This window comes from Ranitomeya imitator, chromosome 7 (genome assembly GCF_032444005.1).
Source record: "Ranitomeya imitator isolate aRanImi1 chromosome 7, aRanImi1.pri, whole genome shotgun sequence".
In the NCBI taxonomy this organism is placed as follows: domain Eukaryota; kingdom Metazoa; phylum Chordata; class Amphibia; order Anura; family Dendrobatidae; genus Ranitomeya; species Ranitomeya imitator.
In genome coordinates this window covers 187,017,660-187,036,349 of record NC_091288.1, presented here as the reverse complement: position 1 = coordinate 187,036,349, position 18,690 = coordinate 187,017,660, and the positions used below count along the sequence as shown (strand labels likewise).

Genomic DNA, 18,690 nt, shown 5'->3' with positions numbered 1-18,690 from the left:
TAGCCCAATATCTGCAGCTATATAGAGTTTTCCAAGGTGACCGGTTCCTTTAGTGTGTATGAGCCCACTGTGGACGTTAGGTCGTTGCTGCCCCTTTAAACATACAAGTTGAGATGATATATGACAGCTATGAGGTGGCATAAAAAAAATAAAATGTCTTAATGCCACATTGCCCGATCTGAAAGCATTTCCCAGATTTGTATATTCATTCCTGAGCCAGACAGGACTGCTAGTGATACAAGTAATGTTTTTTTTTTTTTTCCTTGTATAGTTCACATTCTCCATTGCTTTAGGAAGAAATGCATGAAATCAAGTCTTCGAGGCAGCGAAAAAGACCACTGAGCAATGAAGAAGAAGAAGAGACCAGCAGCAAGAAGAGAAGGGTCGAGGGTGATGGGAGCCATGAAGCAATCAACGGTTTCCACCCGCGGAGGGTCAAGGTGACGTCATAGTGTGTTCATGTCTATAAGTGTAACATAGTAACATAGTTAGTAAGGCCGAAAAAAGACATTTGTCCATCCAGTTCAGCCTATATTCCATCATAATAAATACCCAGATCTACGTCCTTCTACAGAACCTAATAATTGTATGATACAATATTGTTCTGCTCCAGGAAGACATCCAGGCCTCTCTTGAACCCCTCGACTGAGTTCGCCATCACCACCTCCTCAGGCAAGCAATTCCAGATTCTCACTGCCCTAACAGTAAAGAATCCTCTTCTATGTTGGTGGAAAAACCTTCTCTCCTCCAGACGCAAAGAATGCCCCCTTGTGCCCGTCACCTTCCTTGGTATAAACAGATCCTCAGCGAGATATTTGTATTGTCCCCTTATATACTTATACATGGTTATTAGATCGCCCCTCAGTCGTCTTTTTTCTAGACTAAATAATCCTAGTTTCGCTAATCTATCTGGGTATTGTAGTTCTCCCATCCCCTTTATTAATTTTGTTGCCCTCCTTTGTACTCTCTCTAGTTCCATTATATCCTTCCTGAGCACCGGTGCCCAAAACTGGACACAGTACTCCATGTGCGGTCTAACTAGGGATTTGTACAGAGGCAGTATAATGCTCTCATCATGTGTATCCAGACCTCTTTTAATGCACCCCATGATCCTGTTTGCCTTGGCAGCTGCTGCCTGGCACTGGCTGCTCCAGGTAAGTTTATCATTAACTAGGATCCCCAAGTCCTTCTCCCTGTCAGATTTACCCAGTGGTTTCCCGTTCAGTGTGTAATGGTGATATTGATTCCTTCTTCCCATGTGTATAACCTTACATTTATCATTGTTAAACCTCATCTGCCACCTTTCAGCCCAAGTTTCCAACTTATCCAGATCCATCTGTAGCAGAATACTATCTTCTCTTGTATTAACTGCTTTACATAGTTTTGTATCATCTGCAAATATCGATATTTTACTGTGTAAACCTTCTACCAGATCATTAATGAATATGTTGAAGAGAACAGGTCCCAATACTGACCCCTGCGGTACCCCACTGGTCACAGCGACCCAGTTAGAGACTATACCATTTATAACCACCCTCTGCTTTCTATCACTAAGCCAGTTACTAACCCATTTACACACATTTTCCCCCAGACCAAGCATTCTCATTTTGTGTACCAACCTCTTGTGCGGCACGGTATCAAACGCTTTGGAAAAATCGAGATATACCACGTCCAATGACTCACCGTGGTCCAGCCTATAGCTTACCTCTTCATAAAAACTGATTAGATTGGTTTGACAGGAGCGATTTCTCATAAACCCATGCTGATATGGAGTTAAACAGTTATTCTCATTGAGATAATCCAGAATAACATCCCTCAGAAACCCTTCAAATATTTTACCAACAATAGAGGTTAGACTTACTGGCCTATAATTTCCAGGTTCACTTTTAGAGCCCTTTTTGAATATTGGCACCACATTTGCTATGCGCCAATCCTGCGGAACAGACCCTGTCGCTATAGAGTCCCTAAAAATAAGAAATAATGGTTTATCTATTACATTACTTAGTTCTCTTAGTACTCGTGGGTGTATGCCATCCGGACCCGGAGATTTATCTATTTTAATCTTATTTAGCCGGTTTTGCACCTCTTCTTGGGTTAGATTGGTGACCCTTAATATAGGGTTTTCATTGTTTCTTGGGATTTCACCTAGCATTTCATTTTCCACCGTGAATACCGTGGAGAAGAAGGTGTTTAATATGTTAGCTTTTTCCTCGTCATCTACAACCATTCTTTCCTCACTATTTTTTAAGGGGCCTACATTTTCAGTTTTTATTCTTTTACTATTGATATAGTTGAAGAACAGTTTGGGATTAGTTTTACTCTCCTTAGCAATGTGCTTCTCTGTTTCCTTTTTGGCAGCTTTAATTAGTTTTTTAGATAAAGTATTTTTCTCCCTATAGTTTTTTAGAGCTTCAATGGTGCCATCCTGCTTTAGTAGTGCAAATGCTTTCTTTTTACTGTTAATTGCCTGTCTTACTTCTTTGTTTAGCCACATTGGGTTTTTCCTATTTCTAGTCCTTTTATTCCCACAAGGTATAAACCGCTTACACTGCCTATTTAGGATGTTCTTAAACATTTCCCATTTATTATCTGTATTCTCATTTCTGAGGATATTGTCCCAGTCTACCAGATTAAGGGCATCTCTAAGCTGGTCAAACTTTGCCTTCCTAAAGTTCAATGTTTTTGTGACTCCCTGAGAAGTCCCCCTAGTGAAAGACAGGTGAAACTGCACAATATTGTGGTCGCTATTTCCTAGATGCCCGACCACCTGCAGGTTTGTTATTCTGTCAGGTCTATTAGATAGTATTAGGTCTAAAAGTGCTGCTCCTCTGGTTGGATTCTGCACCAATTGTGAAAGATAATTTTTCTTGGTTATTAGCAGAAACCTGTTGCCTTTATGGGTTTCACAGGTTTCTGTTTCCCAGTTAATATCCGGGTAGTTAAAGTCCCCCATAACCAGGACCTCATTATGGGTTGCAGCTTCATCTATCTGCTTTAAGTGTAACAAATTAGAATGTGCCGTCCATTTTTTTTGGAAAAACTGTTGGAAATGCAGACTATAGAGGGGTCTGCAAAGCTTGTGTGGAATTTTCCTTGCAGCAGGTGATGTGATAAAATACTAAAATGCCCATAAGTCGCCTCTGAAATCCTCCTGCGCCGTCGTGGTGCCATCAGTCCATCGTGCATGTGACTTATTGCGGTGGCATCTCATGCTGGGTCATTATGTTGTAGCCGCTGCCTGGTCTCTGCCCAGCAGTTGTGGTCGGTGCCGTCTTATACCCAGGAGAGATGGTGGTAGCAGAAGTCAATGATATGTTAATCCTTAAGAAATTGCTCAGACCGTTTTTCATTATGTTTTTGATAATTGTGTTTTTCGACAGAAATCTCCCAGATTATCGCCTGCGTTATTTAGTAATAACTGTGAAATTCAGCAGCATCAACTCCACCAGCTCCTGAAGTACGCTGCTATCGGAAAAGGGGGCAGTGCCACGCAAGCAAGGTGCGCTAAACTTTAACCTTTTTGACCTTTATTATGTGTGACGTCACAAGAGGACCCGTCCGCTCTCCTGACATGTCTGTTTTATTACATACTTGTATATTTTATTACTTATCAGTAGAGATGGGCGAACCCAAAAAGTAAAGTTCGGCGTCTGTACTGAACAACTACTGTTTGGGCACGGACACCGAGCACAGATGTTACCAGGAAGTTCGTGTCACTGTTCGGGTTCGGCCCCCCGAACACCTAGTGTTTGTCACGCTGTCATGTGCTGTCATCACGCTGTCATCACCGCCTGTCAGACGGCCGCGGTTCCCATGCTGTCAGATGACAGCGTGAGCCCGCATCTGTGATCGGAGGTATAAAGTTTACCTCCAGTCATTTGTATCGGCTGATGGGACTACTGCTCCCATCTGCTGACACCTGCTGCTGCTAAAAAATAGTGAGAGCAAGAGCGGCTGATGGGAGTAGTCATCAGCCGGTGCCTGCTCTGTAAATAATAATAAAAAAAAAAGTGGGTCCCCCTGTGCTTTTAATAACCAGCCAGGCAAAACAGTGTGGCATAGGTTCCCCCACATTTTTGACAACCAGCCTTGCTAAAGCAGACAGCTGGGGGCTGGTATTCTCAGGCTGGTAAGGGGCCATAGATATTGTGCCTCCCCCAGCCTATAAAAAGCAGCCCGCAGCTGCCCAGGAATGGCGCATTTATTAGATACGCCAATTTTGGCGCTTTACCTGACTCTTCCAACTTGCCGTGTAGCAGAGGCAAGTGGGGTTCATATTGATAGGGTTGATGTCACCTTTGTATTGTCTGGTGACATCAAACCCACAAATTACTAATGGAGGAGCATCTATAAGACACCTATCCATTACTAATCCTATTTTTTTTTTAATTTAAATATAAGAAACACAGTTATCCTCACCTAATACCTAATTCCACTGAAACCCTTATATCCTGTAATAAAACAAAAATAACAATGTATCATACCTCTCCGTTTCCGTAATCCATGTCTGGAGATAAATAGTTTTCAACCTCAATGGTGCCAAGATGCCACCATCCGGCTGGGAACCACTGGTGACTGAGGTTCTGCGAGCGCAGCCTCAGTGAACTGCAGCGGTGAACTCGACTCTGCACTGTGAGACTTTTCCTCATTGTGCCAGTGGTGGTCTCGCAGGAGGGAGGTCACCGCAGTTCATTGGCCCGGCCGGGAACGCAGCCTGAGCCTCAGTGGCTGGAGTATAGGAACCACATATAATGAATACATCGGGCTCCTGGCCCAGTGATGCCATTTTCTGTGTCTCCTTTGTAGCTGGTGCACCCTTCACCATCAGAAGCGTCTTCGAGGAGTCATGGTGGTCGTGCTCCAAGATCTCGCTCAGCATCATTTCTACCAGTATTATCTGCACTTCCATTCTCTCAGGAGATTGTTCAGACACGTAAGTACAGAAATACAAGCTGGGAGAGCAGTGTCCATGACTATTGATGAAGATCTTAGACAAATAGGCGGTGGCTCATTAGCCAATGATTGGGGACGCACCCCTTTCAGAAGGGAAATGGAAACGCCCATTTGTCAATTTTCTCATATAGAGGAATAACTGAGGTAGTTTAGACATGACGGGTGAAGTGACAGATTTTTTTCAATGGATATTCTCATTGCACTGATTCATGGCATGTTGTTGTTCGGTTCCCCCGTAGCGGTTCAGCATGCCGCCTCCGACCAGTGACTTTACGTCCTCTCTTCTTGGGTTAAACGGTCTGGATGTTACTGACCAGAAGGACAACGTGGATGATCCTCGCTGCCCAGAAGGTATTGTACGGTCTATATGTGTGCAGTAACATTACCGTTAATCTAAAAAACATTGTGTTTTTATATGTAAGGAGATTCAGAAAGGATGGTGCAAAATTATCATAACCGAGGGAACATAGCGCAAATTTATTACCGTGAAGACACACCAGGTTAGTTATGAGAGCGGCCGGAGCAGCGCAGCCGCAGGGGCAAGAAGCGGCGCGGTAGCCTGCAAAGGCCGCCGCACTGGCACCGATTGCATAGCAGCTGCTGAGAGCGGCTGGAACAGAGCGGTTGCAGGGGCAAGAAGCGGCGCGGTAGCCTGCAAAGGCTGCCACGCCGGAACAGGAAGCAGAGCTGCCGCAGCCATGGAAGCGGCGCTGCAGCTGTGCAGAGATGGGAGGCTCATTAGTAAGTGCAAAAATGTCATCCCATTTATATACATAGAGTATATGTGAGGAAAGGGAAGACGAGCTCACAGAAAAAGGCCCCTACATCTTCGTGCAGCTGCCCGCATGCAACGGGCGACGACCAGCATCTAAGATCCCCTCAATAAAGCACCGCCTTTGAAGATCTGGGATGGGATGGGGAAAATACTCACCTCAAACCTCCCACCCCGTTACTAACCTGAAGAGGAATGAGACGTGCAGGGAGCTGATGGACGTCCTCGTCTCCTCCAACCGACAGGCTCTGGTGGGCGAGTGGGTGGGGGACGGAGCCAGGACCGGACTTCTGAGCACACTTGTGTGCTAGGATCTTGGTCCTGCTATGGGATCTATGAGAATATGGGGTGGCAGTACACGCCGTACTTATAGTCCATATTGTGGAACTACAGGTGTGACTGTTCACCCTGTATCCCTCCGGAAAACCTGAAAGAAAACGACGCACATTGAGGTAGATAAGGGTCTAATGAAAGACTCGTGTCCACCTCCTACTGACACTAAACTAAACTGAAGAGTATAATGCCAGTCGGTGGGGTGTACACTGCAGAGGAGGAGCTAACTTTTTGTGCATAGTGTCGCCTCCTAGTGGCAGCAGCATACACCCATGGTTCCTGTGTCCCCCAATGGAGGCTCTGAGAAACAGATTTTACGGTAAGCAACCAAAAATCCTGTTTTTTTCCAAGACTAGTAATGAGCGATTGTGCTGGGATAAGGTGTTATCTGAGCATGCTCGGGTGCTAACCGAGTGTCTTCGGAGTGCGAATAATATGTACGAGTCCCCGCGGCTGTTCGACAGCTGTGACACATGCATGGATTGCCTAACAAACAGGATTGCCTGTTGAACAGCCACGAGACATGCAGCCGCAGGAACTCAAACATTATTCGAGCACGCCACAGACACTCGGTTAGCAGCCGAGCATGCTCAGATAACACCTTATCCCAGCACGTTCGCTCATCACTAATAGACACCCATTAGTTTCCAATTCCTTCATTCTGCTGCTGCTCACTTACTTCCTCCTGATATGTGATTTGTCTGAAGGAGGGGAAAGTGAAGCGGACGCTGATTGAGCACAGGGATCGGGTGATATTTAAACGTGTCATGTGAGTCCCAGGAGATCCAAGGCCGATACTGACGCGAGTATGGGTGTTGTTGTTTTATAAAGGGGGAAATAGTGATTGAGAAGGGGTTGTCCGAGTAGTGGGCAACCCTTTACTTTTGCACCATCCTCCTTGGATCCCCCTGTGTTATACACTGCTTTCTTATAGGACAGTTATAACTCACTGTATATAAATTCTTGTAAAGATAAAGTGCCGGAAATAAAAATCTGATGCCATATTCTAGGTGTTACACATCAGACGTCTCCTTTCATTACAGGATTAAAACCCATGACCTCTCCTGACACCGTCCAACAAAACTATGGAACCAGGACCCATGGCCTGACCAGGTATCTACTCACTGAGGAGGAGATGAAGAAAAATGATTTTCCATTTGTAGGTCAGTGTAAAGTTTCTCGGCTCACCTTTTTATTTTGCAGGAATATCAATAATTGAACTTAATGGCTTTGTCCCAAGTTTATAAGTCATCTGCAGAGCCCTGTCCAAAGTTGAACATGCCAACGCCGCTCCAATCATTGTCTATGGGACAGCCAGAGAGTTTAGAAAGCACAGCGCATGCTCAACCTTCACAATCCATATATTATCTCCTGTCCTGGGCAGGATATAACTTATACATTTGGTACAAACCCTGCAAAGAATGTGGCTGAGCAGTGAACATGGGTGGCCTGAGCTCTCTTGTGGGTGTCCTTATGGCAGTGTTGGCTTCCACAAGTAGATAGATATGGAATATGGAGGAGAGAGATGGTAACAGCTAGTTATATCCTGGTGAGTGACGTGGTGACCACAAGTCTGGAGATGCCGGAAGCGCGTGGGACATATCTATCTGTCCTGGTGGATGGGTATCTGGGTCCGTCTTTGCTGCAACCTTTTAGGGGTGATCTTCTGAGGTCCCTGGAACCATCTGTGGTCGGACCTTGACATCCATTTCTGCTCTGGGTAACTTGTCTCTCTGGTGGGCGAGCAGGAGACCGAGACAAGGACCGTCCGCCTGATCATGGGCTGATAATTTGGTCCTACCCGTCAGACCAGAGAGGGTACAGGCAGTGTGACGTTTTCAGCACCGTGCTCTTGATCTTTTGTGGCATCAGAGAGGCCATTCCGCTCTTTCTCAATCTAAAAGAAAAGGAAAAAAAAATTAGGAAGAGAAAACCCAAGTCTGGATCTCAGGAGGCAAACACAGGTCTATGTGTCACTAAGCTAAACTAGGTAGCACGGTGCCAGCGGGCGGGTGTAACCAGCAAACACCCATGGCTCGTGTTCCCCAGTGATGCTCCCAAGAAGGCTGGGATTCCATATATATATCATTTTATTTTAATTTATTTTTTTCATTCTTATTACGGTACCTTATTTTTCCATTTTACTGTATGAGTTTTTTTCCCCCTGTTTTATTATTTGCAGGATCATTGGATACAGAAAATTACATTCATACCAACTGCACTGAGGAACCTACAGACAGCAGCCCTCTGTATGGTCTGGATTGTGAAATGGCGAGTATATAACGGACCGTATGCCCGACCTGGCAGCCAGTGAAGTTGGCCATACTAAAAATACATAACCCTTATCATGAAAGCGGTGGGATGCTGACAGAATTGATTGACAGCTGCTTATTAGTAATGAGCGAACATGCCGGGATTAGGTATTATCTGAGCATGCTCGGGTCTAGTCAAGTGACTTTGGCATGCTCGAGTAATATGTTCGAGTCCCTGTACGACAGCCGCAAAACATACAGGGATTGCCTAACAAGCAGACAGTCTCTGCATGTGTTGCGCCTGTTGAACAGTGGTGAGACATGCAGCCACGGGGACTCGAACATAGTATACGAGTACGCCGGAGTCACTCGGTTAGCACCCGAGCATGCTCAGATAACACCTGGTCCCAGCATGCTCAGATAACACCTGGTCCCAGCATGCTCAGATAACACCTGGTCCCAGCATGCTCAGATAACACCTGGTCCCAGCATGCTCATATAACACCTGGTCCCAGCACGTGCGCTCATTCCTGCTGCTTACGGATCGGGCTTGCTGAAAACCAACATGACTGATCCTTTTTAGGGAAGCCCCTGTTCACACTTTATTTTCGGTAGATATATATTTTTTGCACACACAGCAGTCTTGGTTTGATAGGACTAAAAGTGTAAATTGAAAGGCACTAGTATGACTTTGCTTATTTTCAAAATGAAAAATGTATACTTTATTCTATAGATCTTAGACCTGATGATACTGGCGTGCTTACTTTGAAAATCCACATCATAATAGTTGTCTATTAATCCCTTGAAGAAGTTTTTTTTTGCAATTAACTTTTTCCTCCTCTTCTTCCAAGATCCAAATCTTTTTTTTTTTTTCATCCAGGTAGCCGTACGGGGGCTTGTTTTTATTTGCGGGATGATTTGCAGCTTTGAGTGACACCAGTCGCTTTACCATGTCATGTACTGATCCGCCATGATGCTCTGAGAGACTCGTATTCGGCAGTTTTCTCGATTTCTTACGCCAGCGTTTCTCTGTCCACAGTGTATGACGTGTAAGGGGAATGAACTGACCAGAGTTTCATTAGTGGATGCACAAGGCCAATGTATTATGGACGAACTGGTGAAGCCGGACAATCCCATCATAAATTACATGACCAGGTATTCGCTCTGTTTTTCCATATATTTGTCTTTCTTCTCTAATAATGTATGGTCTGCATAGTTTTATCAAAAATGGCACGTCTAGCCCACACCCAACGATTTATAATGTTGGGCCGGCCCACATATTATTTTACAGTGGTGCTCCGATTGTTTGGAATATTTATCTCCATGGTAACAGACTACAAACAACTCTTATGTAGTCTAGACCTGCGCTCATATTCCTTCATTTGTCACCTACTTTTTAGTAATTTATAGATAAAACCGTTGTACAGGATAAGAAAAGGCGGCTTCTTTGTTCTTTAAACAGCGCCCTATACGTCCGGGGGTTGTGTCTGGTGCCGCTGCTCAGCCCCATTGTAGTGATTGGGGCCTAGAGGCATCATGGCATAGACACCGAGAACAGGTATGTAGCTGGTTTTGGAAAAGCCCAACCATATTTTTCTAATTAATTATGGCATCCCCTTTAAAGGTAAAATTTTTCCATGGCAAACTTTTAGCTGCCCCAATGATCTGCCTCTGTGAAGGAAATATAGTGCCCATTTATGTACAGTTAAGTCCATATATATTTGGACAGAGACAACATTTTCCTAATTTTGGTTATAGACATTACCACAATGAATTTTAAACAAAACAATTCAGATGCAGTTGAAGTTCAGACTTTCAGCTTTCATTTGAGGGTATCCACATTAAAATTGGATGAAGGGTTTAGGAGTTTCAGCTCCTTAACACGTGCCACCCTGTTTTTAAAGGGACCAAAAGTAATTGGACAGATTAAATAATTTTAAATAAAATGTTCATTTTTAGTACTTGGTTGAAAACCCTTTGTTGGCAATGACTGCCTGAAGTCTTGAACTCATGGACATCACCAGACGCTGTGTTTCCTCCTTTTTGATGCTCTGTCAGGCCTTCACTGTGGTGGTTTTCAGTTGCTGTTTGTTTGTGGGCCTTTCTTTCTGAAGTTTAGTCTTTAACAAGTGAAATGCTGCTCAATTGGGTTGAGATCAGGTGACTGACTTGGCCATTCAGGAATATTCCACTTCTTTGCTTTAATAAACTCCTGGGTTGCTTTGGCTTTATGTTTTGGGTCATTGTCCATCTGTAGTATGAAACGACGACCAATCAGTTTTGCTGCATTTGGCTGGATCTGAGCACACAGTATGTCTCTGAATACCTCAGAATTCATTCGGCTGCTTCTGTCCTGTGTCACATCATCAATAAACACTAGTGACCCAGTGCCACTGGCAGCCATGCATGCCCAAGCCATCACACTGCCTCCACCGTGTTTTACAGATGATGTGGTATGCTTTGGATCATGAGCTGTACCACGCCTTCGCCATACTTTTCTCTTTCCATCATTCTGGTAGAGGTTGATCTTGGTTTCATCTGTCCAAAGAATGTTCTTCCAGAACTGTGCCGGCTTTTTAGATGTTTTTTAGCCTTTTTATTCTTGATGCTTATGAGTGGCTTGCACCGTGCAGTGAACCCTCTGTATTTACTTTCATGCAGTCCTCTCTTTATGGTAGATTTGGATATTGATACGCCGACCTCCTGGAGAGTGTTGGTCACTTGGTTGGCTGTTGTGAAGGGGTTTCTCTTCACCATGGAGATTATTCTGCGATCATCCACCACTGTTGTCTTCCGTGGGCGCCCAGGTCTTTTTGCATTGATGAGTTCACCAGAGCTTTCTTTCTTTCTCAGGATGTACTAAACTGTAGATTTTGCCACCCCTAATATTGTAGCAATTTCTCGGATGGTTTTTTTCTGTTTTCGCAGCTTAAGGATGGCTTGTTTCACCTGCATGGAGAGCTTCTTTGACCGCATGTTTACTTCACAGCAAAACCTTCCAAATGCAAGCACCACACCTCAAATCAACTCCAGGCCTTTTATCTGCTTAATTGAGAATGACATAACGAAGGGATTGCCCACACCTGTCCATGAAATAGCCTTGGAGACAATTGTCCAATTACTTTTGGTCCCTTTAAAAACAGGGTGGCACATGTTAAGGAGCTGAAACTCCCAAACCCTTCATACAATTTTAATGTGAATACTCTCAAATGAAAGCTGAAAGTCTGAACTTCAACTGCATCTGAATTGTTTTGTTTAAAGGGAACCTGTCACCCCGTTTTTTCAGATTGAGCTATAAATACTGTTAAATAGGGCCTACGCTGTGCGTTACTATAGTGTATGTAGTGTACCCTGATTCCCCATGTATGCTGAGAAATACATTACCAAAGTAGCCGTTTTCGCCTGTCAATCAGGCTGGTCTGGTCAGGTGGGCGTGTTCACAGCGCTCTTTTCTTCCCCAGCTTTCTGTTGGTGGCGTAGTGGTGTGCGCATGTCCAAGGTCCGAATTCCCTGCGCCCACGTGAAGACACAGCGCGCGATCTGCGCTGTAATCCCTTGCATCGGTGGGGGCGGCCATCTTCCTGGGGCCGCGCGTGCGCAGATGGAGTGCTCTGCTGCACGGGGCTTCAGGAAAATGGCCGCGGGATGCCGCGCGTGCGCATTAGAGATCGCGGCGGCCATTTTCCCAAAGCCGAGTTTGCATCCGAGTTTTTCCTGAAGCCCCGTGCAGCAGAGCACTCCATCTGCGCACGCGCGGCCCCAGGAAGATGGCCGCCCCCACCGATGCAAGGGATTACAGCGCAGATCGCGCGCTGTGTCATCACGTGGGCGCAGGGAATTCGGACCTTGGACATGCGCACACCACTACGCCACCAACGGAAAGCTGGGGAAGAAAAGAGCGCTGTGAACACGCCCACCTGACCAGACCAGCCTGATTGACAGGCGAAAACGGCGACTTTGGTAATGTATTTCTCAGCATACATGGGGAATCAGGGTACACTACATACACTATAGTAACGCACAGCGCAGGCCCTATTTAGCAGTATTTATAGCTCAATCTGAAAAAACGGGGTGACAGGTTCCCTTTAAAATTCATTGTGGTAATGTCTATAACCAAAATTAGAAAAATGTTGTATCTGTCCAAATATATATGGACTTAACTGTATATGATTGGCTATCCAAGTAATACAAGAACAGGCTGCCTGATACAAAGTGACTTTCTTATGGCATGGCTCATAAGGCGGGTGGAGGAGTTACTTAAAGAAAACCTGTCAAAAGTGGCCAGCTTTTGCTCATGTTTTACTACTGCTGTTTCCCTGAGTTTTTGTTTCTCAACTCCCCTATATAGTTCCAGAAATATATGCCTTTCTATGGTGTTTTCTAAGGGGGCGTGCCTCATAGGATCCTCGGGGGCGTGCCTCATAGGATCCTCGGGGGCGTGTCTTTCCACAGCTTTGCCTAATTGCTCTGTGAGACACACCCTTTTGCAAAGACCATAAAAATGATCACAAATTAATAAGGCGCGTATCTTTGTAACAGTTTGCTATATTTAAGGAAAAAAAGTGGGGTTATTCAGGGGAGCAGCGGGAATAAAATAAGGCTACGTTCACATTTGCGTTCTGCCGGGCTGCGTCGGGCGCAGCCGCGGCGACACATGTGCCAGGCGCCCCTATATTTAACATGGGGGCGCATGGACATGCGTTTGCATGCGTTTTGCGATGCATGCGTTTTTTTTTTGCTGCAAGCCTTAGGGCGCAGAGGACGCAGCAAGATGCTTTTTTTTTGCGTCCAAAATTCGGCAAAAAAGGATGCATGCGTCGCAAAACTATGCGTTTTAGAGTGCGTTTTGGTGCGTTTTTATTTGCGTTGTGTGTTGCGTCGCTGACGCAACATCGCACAACGCAAATGTGAACGTAGCCTAAAAGCAAAAAATGGTCTCTTTTGATCTGATACAGCACCATGGAATTAATGGTGCTATATAAATAATAATAATAATAATAATCTGGTGACTGTTCTTCTTTAATAGCATGGACATAGGTTTGTGCTACTAAAACAGACCCTTTTAATATTAAGGTACATTTTTTCCATAGGAGATATATGGTAATTTTTTTTATTTATTTTTTTTAAACCATGCAATCTTCCATATTTGTTTCTTTTCCATTTGGCCAGGTTCTCAGGGATTAATAAAAAGAAACTTCATCCTGTAAAAACAAAATTGAAGGACGTCCAGGAAAAAATAAAAGGTCTCCTTCCTCCAAATGCCGTCTTGGTGGGTCACTCGTTAAATAACGACCTGCGAGCTCTGCAGGTAAGCAGTGAGTGTGACGCATTGCATCACTCGTATATCTAGTGTTAGCCGAGTGTTCCTGACCATTGTTTCTTCCCTTTCCTTCCAGATGATACATCCACATGTTATTGACACGTCGCTACTTTTCGCACGAGGCCACGGAAGGAGGTTTAGATTAAAGTTCCTGGCGCAAGTGATACTAAAGTACCTATCTTCCCACAGGCTTGTTATGTCTTGGTTTGGATTTCTGCCTTTATGTCACATTTCTATATTAATGCTGTGCAGAATATATAATTACTAGCTATTGAACCCGTTCTACGCCCAGGTGGCGAGCATTTATATTGGTATATGGTCTCCATCCTGGTATGTGCTGCTTCCATCCTGCGTCCCCATCCTGTCATGTGCTGCACCCATCCTGCGTCCCCATCCTGTCATGTGCTGCACCCATCCTGCGTCCCCATCCTGTCATGTGCTGCTCCATCCTGCGTCCCCATCCTGGTATGTGCTGCTCCATCCTGCGTCCCCATCCTGTCATGTGCTGCACCCATCCTGCGTCCCCATCCTGTCATGTGCTGCACCCATCCTGCGTCCCCATCCTGTCATGTGCTGCACCCATCCTGCGTCCCCATCCTGTCATGTGCTGCACCCATCCTGCGTCCCCATCCTGTCATGTGCTGCTCCATCCTGCGTCCCCATCCTGTCATGTTCTGCACCCATCCTGCGTCCCCATCCTGTCATGTGCTGCACCCATCCTGCATCCCAATCCTGTCATGTGCTGCACCCATCCTGCGTCCCCATCCTGGTATGTGCTGCACCCATCCTGCGTCCCCATCCTGGTATGTGCTGCACCCATCCTGCGTCCCCATCCTGGTATGTGCTGCAACCATCCTGCGTCCCCATCCTGGTATGTGCTGCACCCATCCTGCGTCCCCATCCTGTCATGTGCTGCACCCATCCTGCGTCCCCATCCTGGTATGTGCTGCACCCATCCTGCATCCCAATCCTGTCATGTGCTGCACCCATCCTGCGTCCCCATCCTGGTATGTGCTGCACCCATCCTGCGTCCCCATCCTGGTATGTGCTGCACCCATCCTGCGTCCCCATCCTGGTATGTGCTGCAACCATCCTGCGTCCCCATCCTGGTATGTGCTGCACCCATCCTGCATCCCCATCCTGTCATGTGCTGCACCCATCCTGCGTCCCCATCCTGGTATGTGCTGCACCCGTCTTGCGTCCCCATCCTGGTATGTGCTGCACCCATCCTGCGTCCCCATCCTGTCATGTGCTGCACCCGTCCTGCGTCCCCATCCTGGTATGTGCTGCACCCGTCCTGCGTCCCCATCCTGGTATGTGCTGCACCCATCCTGCGTCCCCATCCTGGTATGTGCTGCAACCATCCTGCGTCCCCATCCTGGTATGTGCTGCACCCATCCTGCATCCCCATCCTGTCATGTGCTGCACCCATCCTGCATCCCCATCCTGTCATGTGCTGCACCCATCCTGCGTCCCCATCCTGGTATGTGCTGCACCCATCCTGCGTCCCCATCCTGGTATGTGCTGCACCCATCCTGCGTCCCCATCCTGGTATGTGCTGCAACCATCCTGCGTCCCCATCCTGGTATGTGCTGCACCCGTCCTGCGTCCCCATCCTGTCATGTGCTGCACCCGTCCTGCGTCCCCATCCTGGTATGTGCTGCACCCGTCCTGCGTCCCCATCCTGGTATGTGCTGCACCCATCCTGCGTCCCCATCCTGGTATGTGCTGCACCCATCCTGCGTCCCCATCCTGGTATGTGCTGCAACCATCCTGCGTCCCCATCCTGGTATGTGCTGCACCCATCCTGCATCCCCATCCTGTCATGTGCTGCACCCATCCTGCGTCCCCATCCTGGTATGTGCTGCAACCATCCTGCGTCCCCATCCTGGTATGTGCTGCACCCATCCTGCGTCCCCATCCTGTCATGTGCTGCACCCATCCTGCGTCCCCATCCTGTCATGTGCTGCACCCATCCTGCGTCCCCATCCTGGTATGTGCTGCACCCATCCTGCGTCCCCATCCTGTCATGTGCTGCACCCATCCTGCGTCCCCATCCTGTCATGTGCTGTGTTATGGACCTGGTGGTTAGGAGCACCCGGGACGACCTGATGGTTAAACTCACACAGAACAAGCTCTGGGAAGTGGGAGCTCTGCTGACCGCAACCCCTAATCCTATCACACAACTAGAAATAGCCGTGGAGCGTACCTAACACGACCTAGACGCCTCTTCACAGCCTAAGAGCTAACTAGCCCTAAAGATAGAAAATAAAGCCTACCTTGCCTCAGAGATATTCCCCAAAGGAAAAGGCAGCCCCCCACATATATTGACTGTGAGTTAAGATGAAAGTCACAAACACAGAAATGAAACAGGTTTCAGCAAAGGGAGGCCCGACTTACTAAACAGACTGAGGATAGGAAAGGTATCTTTGCGGTCAGCACAAAAAACTACAAAAGACCACGCAGAGTGTGCAAAAAGACCTCCGCACCGACTCACGGTGCGGAGGTGCCACTCTGCATCCCAAAGCTTCCAGCTAGCAAGGCAGAATCATGATAGCCAACTGGACAAGGAAACAATGAACAAATAATTAACTAGCAGGGACTTAGCTTCTGCTGGAGTAGACAGGTCACCAGAAAGATCCAAGAGCGAACTGAACCAGTACAAGAACATTGACAGCTGGCATGGAGTAACGATCTGAGTGGAGTTAAATAGAGCAGCCAGCCAAAGACTAAACTACGTCACCTGTGGAAGGAACCTCAGAAGCAGCAGCACCACTCACAGCCACCAGAGGGAGTCCATGGACAGAACTCGCCGAAGTACCATTCATGACCACAGGAGGGAGTTCGATAACAGAATTCACAACAGTGCTGCACCCATCCTGCGTCCCCATCCTGGTATGTGCTGCACCCATCCTGCGTCCCCATCCTGTTATGTGCTGCACCCATCCTGCGTCCCCATCCTGGTATGTGCTGCACCCATCCTGCGTCCCCATCCTGGTATGTGCTGCAACCATCCTGCGTCCCCATCCTGGTATGTGCTGCACCCATCCTGCATCCCCATCCTGTCATGTGCTGCACCCATCCTGCGTCCCCATCCTGGTATGTGCTGCAACCATCCTGCGTCCCCATCCTGGTATGTGCTGCACCCATCCTGCGTCCCCATCCTGTCATGTGCTGCACCCATCCTGCGTCCCCATCCTGTCATGTGCTGCACCCATCCTGCGTCCCCATCCTGGTATGTGCTGCACCCATCCTGCGTCCCCATCCTGTCATGTGCTGCACCCATCCTGCGTCCCCATCCTGTCATGTGCTGTGTTATGGACCTGGTGGTTAGGAGCACCCGGGACGACCTGATGGTTAAACTCACACAGAACAAGCTCTGGGAAGTGGGAGCTCTGCTGACCGCAACCCCTAATCCTATCACACAACTAGAAATAGCCGTGGAGCGTACCTAACACGACCTAGACGCCTCTTCACAGCCTAAGAGCTAACTAGCCCTAAAGATAGAAAATAAAGCCTACCTTGCCTCAGAGATATTCCCCAAAGGAAAAGGCAGCCCCCCACATATATTGACTGTGAGTTAAGATGAAAGTCACAAACACAGAAATGAAACAGGTTTCAGCAAAGGGAGGCCCGACTTACTAAACAGACTGAGGATAGGAAAGGTATCTTTGCGGTCAGCACAAAAAACTACAAAAGACCACGCAGAGTGTGCAAAAAGACCTCCGCACCGACTCACGGTGCGGAGGTGCCACTCTGCATCCCAAAGCTTCCAGCTAGCAAGGCAGAATCATGATAGCCAACTGGACAAGGAAACAATGAACAAATAATTAACTAGCAGGGACTTAGCTTCTGCTGGAGTAGACAGGTCACCAGAAAGATCCAAGAGCGAACTGAACCAGTACAAGAACATTGACAGCTGGCATGGAGTAACGATCTGAGTGGAGTTAAATAGAGCAGCCAGCCAAAGACTAAACTACGTCACCTGTGGAAGGAACCTCAGAAGCAGCAGCACCACTCACAGCCACCAGAGGGAGTCCATGGACAGAACTCGCCGAAGTACCATTCATGACCACAGGAGGGAGTTCGATAACAGAATTCACAACAGTGCTGCACCCATCCTGCGTCCCCATCCTGGTATGTGCTGCACCCATCCTGCGTCCCCATCCTGTTATGTGCTGCACCCATCCTGCGTCCCCATCCTGGTATGTGCTGCACCCATCCTGCGTCCCCATCCTGGTATGTGCTGCACCCATCCTGCGTCCCCATCCTGTCATGTGCTGCACCCATCCTGCGTCCCCATCCTGGTATGTGCTGCACCCATCCTGCGTCCCTATCCTGCGTCCCCATCCTGGTATGTGCTGCACCCATCCTGCGTCCCCATCCTGTCATGTGCTGCACCCATCCTGCGTCCCCATCCTGCCATGTGCTGCACCCATCCTGCGTCCCCATCCTGGTATGTGCTGCACCAATCCTGCGTCCCCATCCTGCATCCCCATCCTGTCATGTGCTGCACCCATCCTGCGTCCCCATCCTGTCATGTGCTGCACCCATCCTGCGCCCCCATCCTGTCATGTGCTGCACCCATCCTGCGTCCCCATCCTGTCATGTGCTGCACCCATCCTGCGTCCCCATCCTGTCATGTGCTGCACCCATCCTGCGCCCCCATCCTGTCATGTGCTGCACCCATCCTGCGCCCCCATCCTGTCATGTGCTGCACCCATCCTGCGTCCCCATCCTGGTATGTGCTGCACCCATCCTGCGTCCCCATCCTGTCATGTGCTGCACCCATCCTGCGTCCCCATCCTGTCATGTGCTGCACCCATCCTGCGCCCCCATCCTGTCATGTGCTGCACCCATCCTGCGTCCCCATCCTGGTATGTGCTGCACCCATCCTGCGTCCCCATCCTGTCATGTGCTGCACCCATCCTGCGTCCCCATCCTGTCATGTGCTGCACCCATCCTGCGTCCCCATCCTGGTATGTGCTGCACCCATCCTGCGTCCCTATCCTGCGTCCCCATCCTGGTATGTGCTGCACCCATCCTGCGTCCCCATCCTG

General features: G+C 47.8%; 1 protein-coding gene across 2 annotated transcripts in view; it reads left to right on the top strand.

Annotated features, from left to right (window-relative positions):
• The window catches only part of REXO5 (RNA exonuclease 5), a 42,115-nt gene that overhangs the window by 3,366 nt on the left and 20,059 nt on the right, over window positions 1–18,690 (top strand). For both annotated transcript variants that reach the window (XM_069734200.1, XM_069734199.1), the window contains exons 2-10: window positions 272–440; window positions 3,381–3,499; window positions 4,807–4,933; window positions 5,193–5,304; window positions 7,102–7,221; window positions 8,241–8,329; window positions 9,350–9,465; window positions 13,480–13,618; window positions 13,707–13,801. In XM_069734200.1, coding sequence (XP_069590301.1) covers window positions 300–440; window positions 3,381–3,499; window positions 4,807–4,933; window positions 5,193–5,304; window positions 7,102–7,221; window positions 8,241–8,329; window positions 9,350–9,465; window positions 13,480–13,618; window positions 13,707–13,801 — 1,058 coding nt within the window. In that variant the 5' untranslated portion in view covers window positions 272–299. The remainder of the gene's footprint in view (window positions 1–271; window positions 441–3,380; window positions 3,500–4,806; window positions 4,934–5,192; window positions 5,305–7,101; window positions 7,222–8,240; window positions 8,330–9,349; window positions 9,466–13,479; window positions 13,619–13,706; window positions 13,802–18,690) is intronic.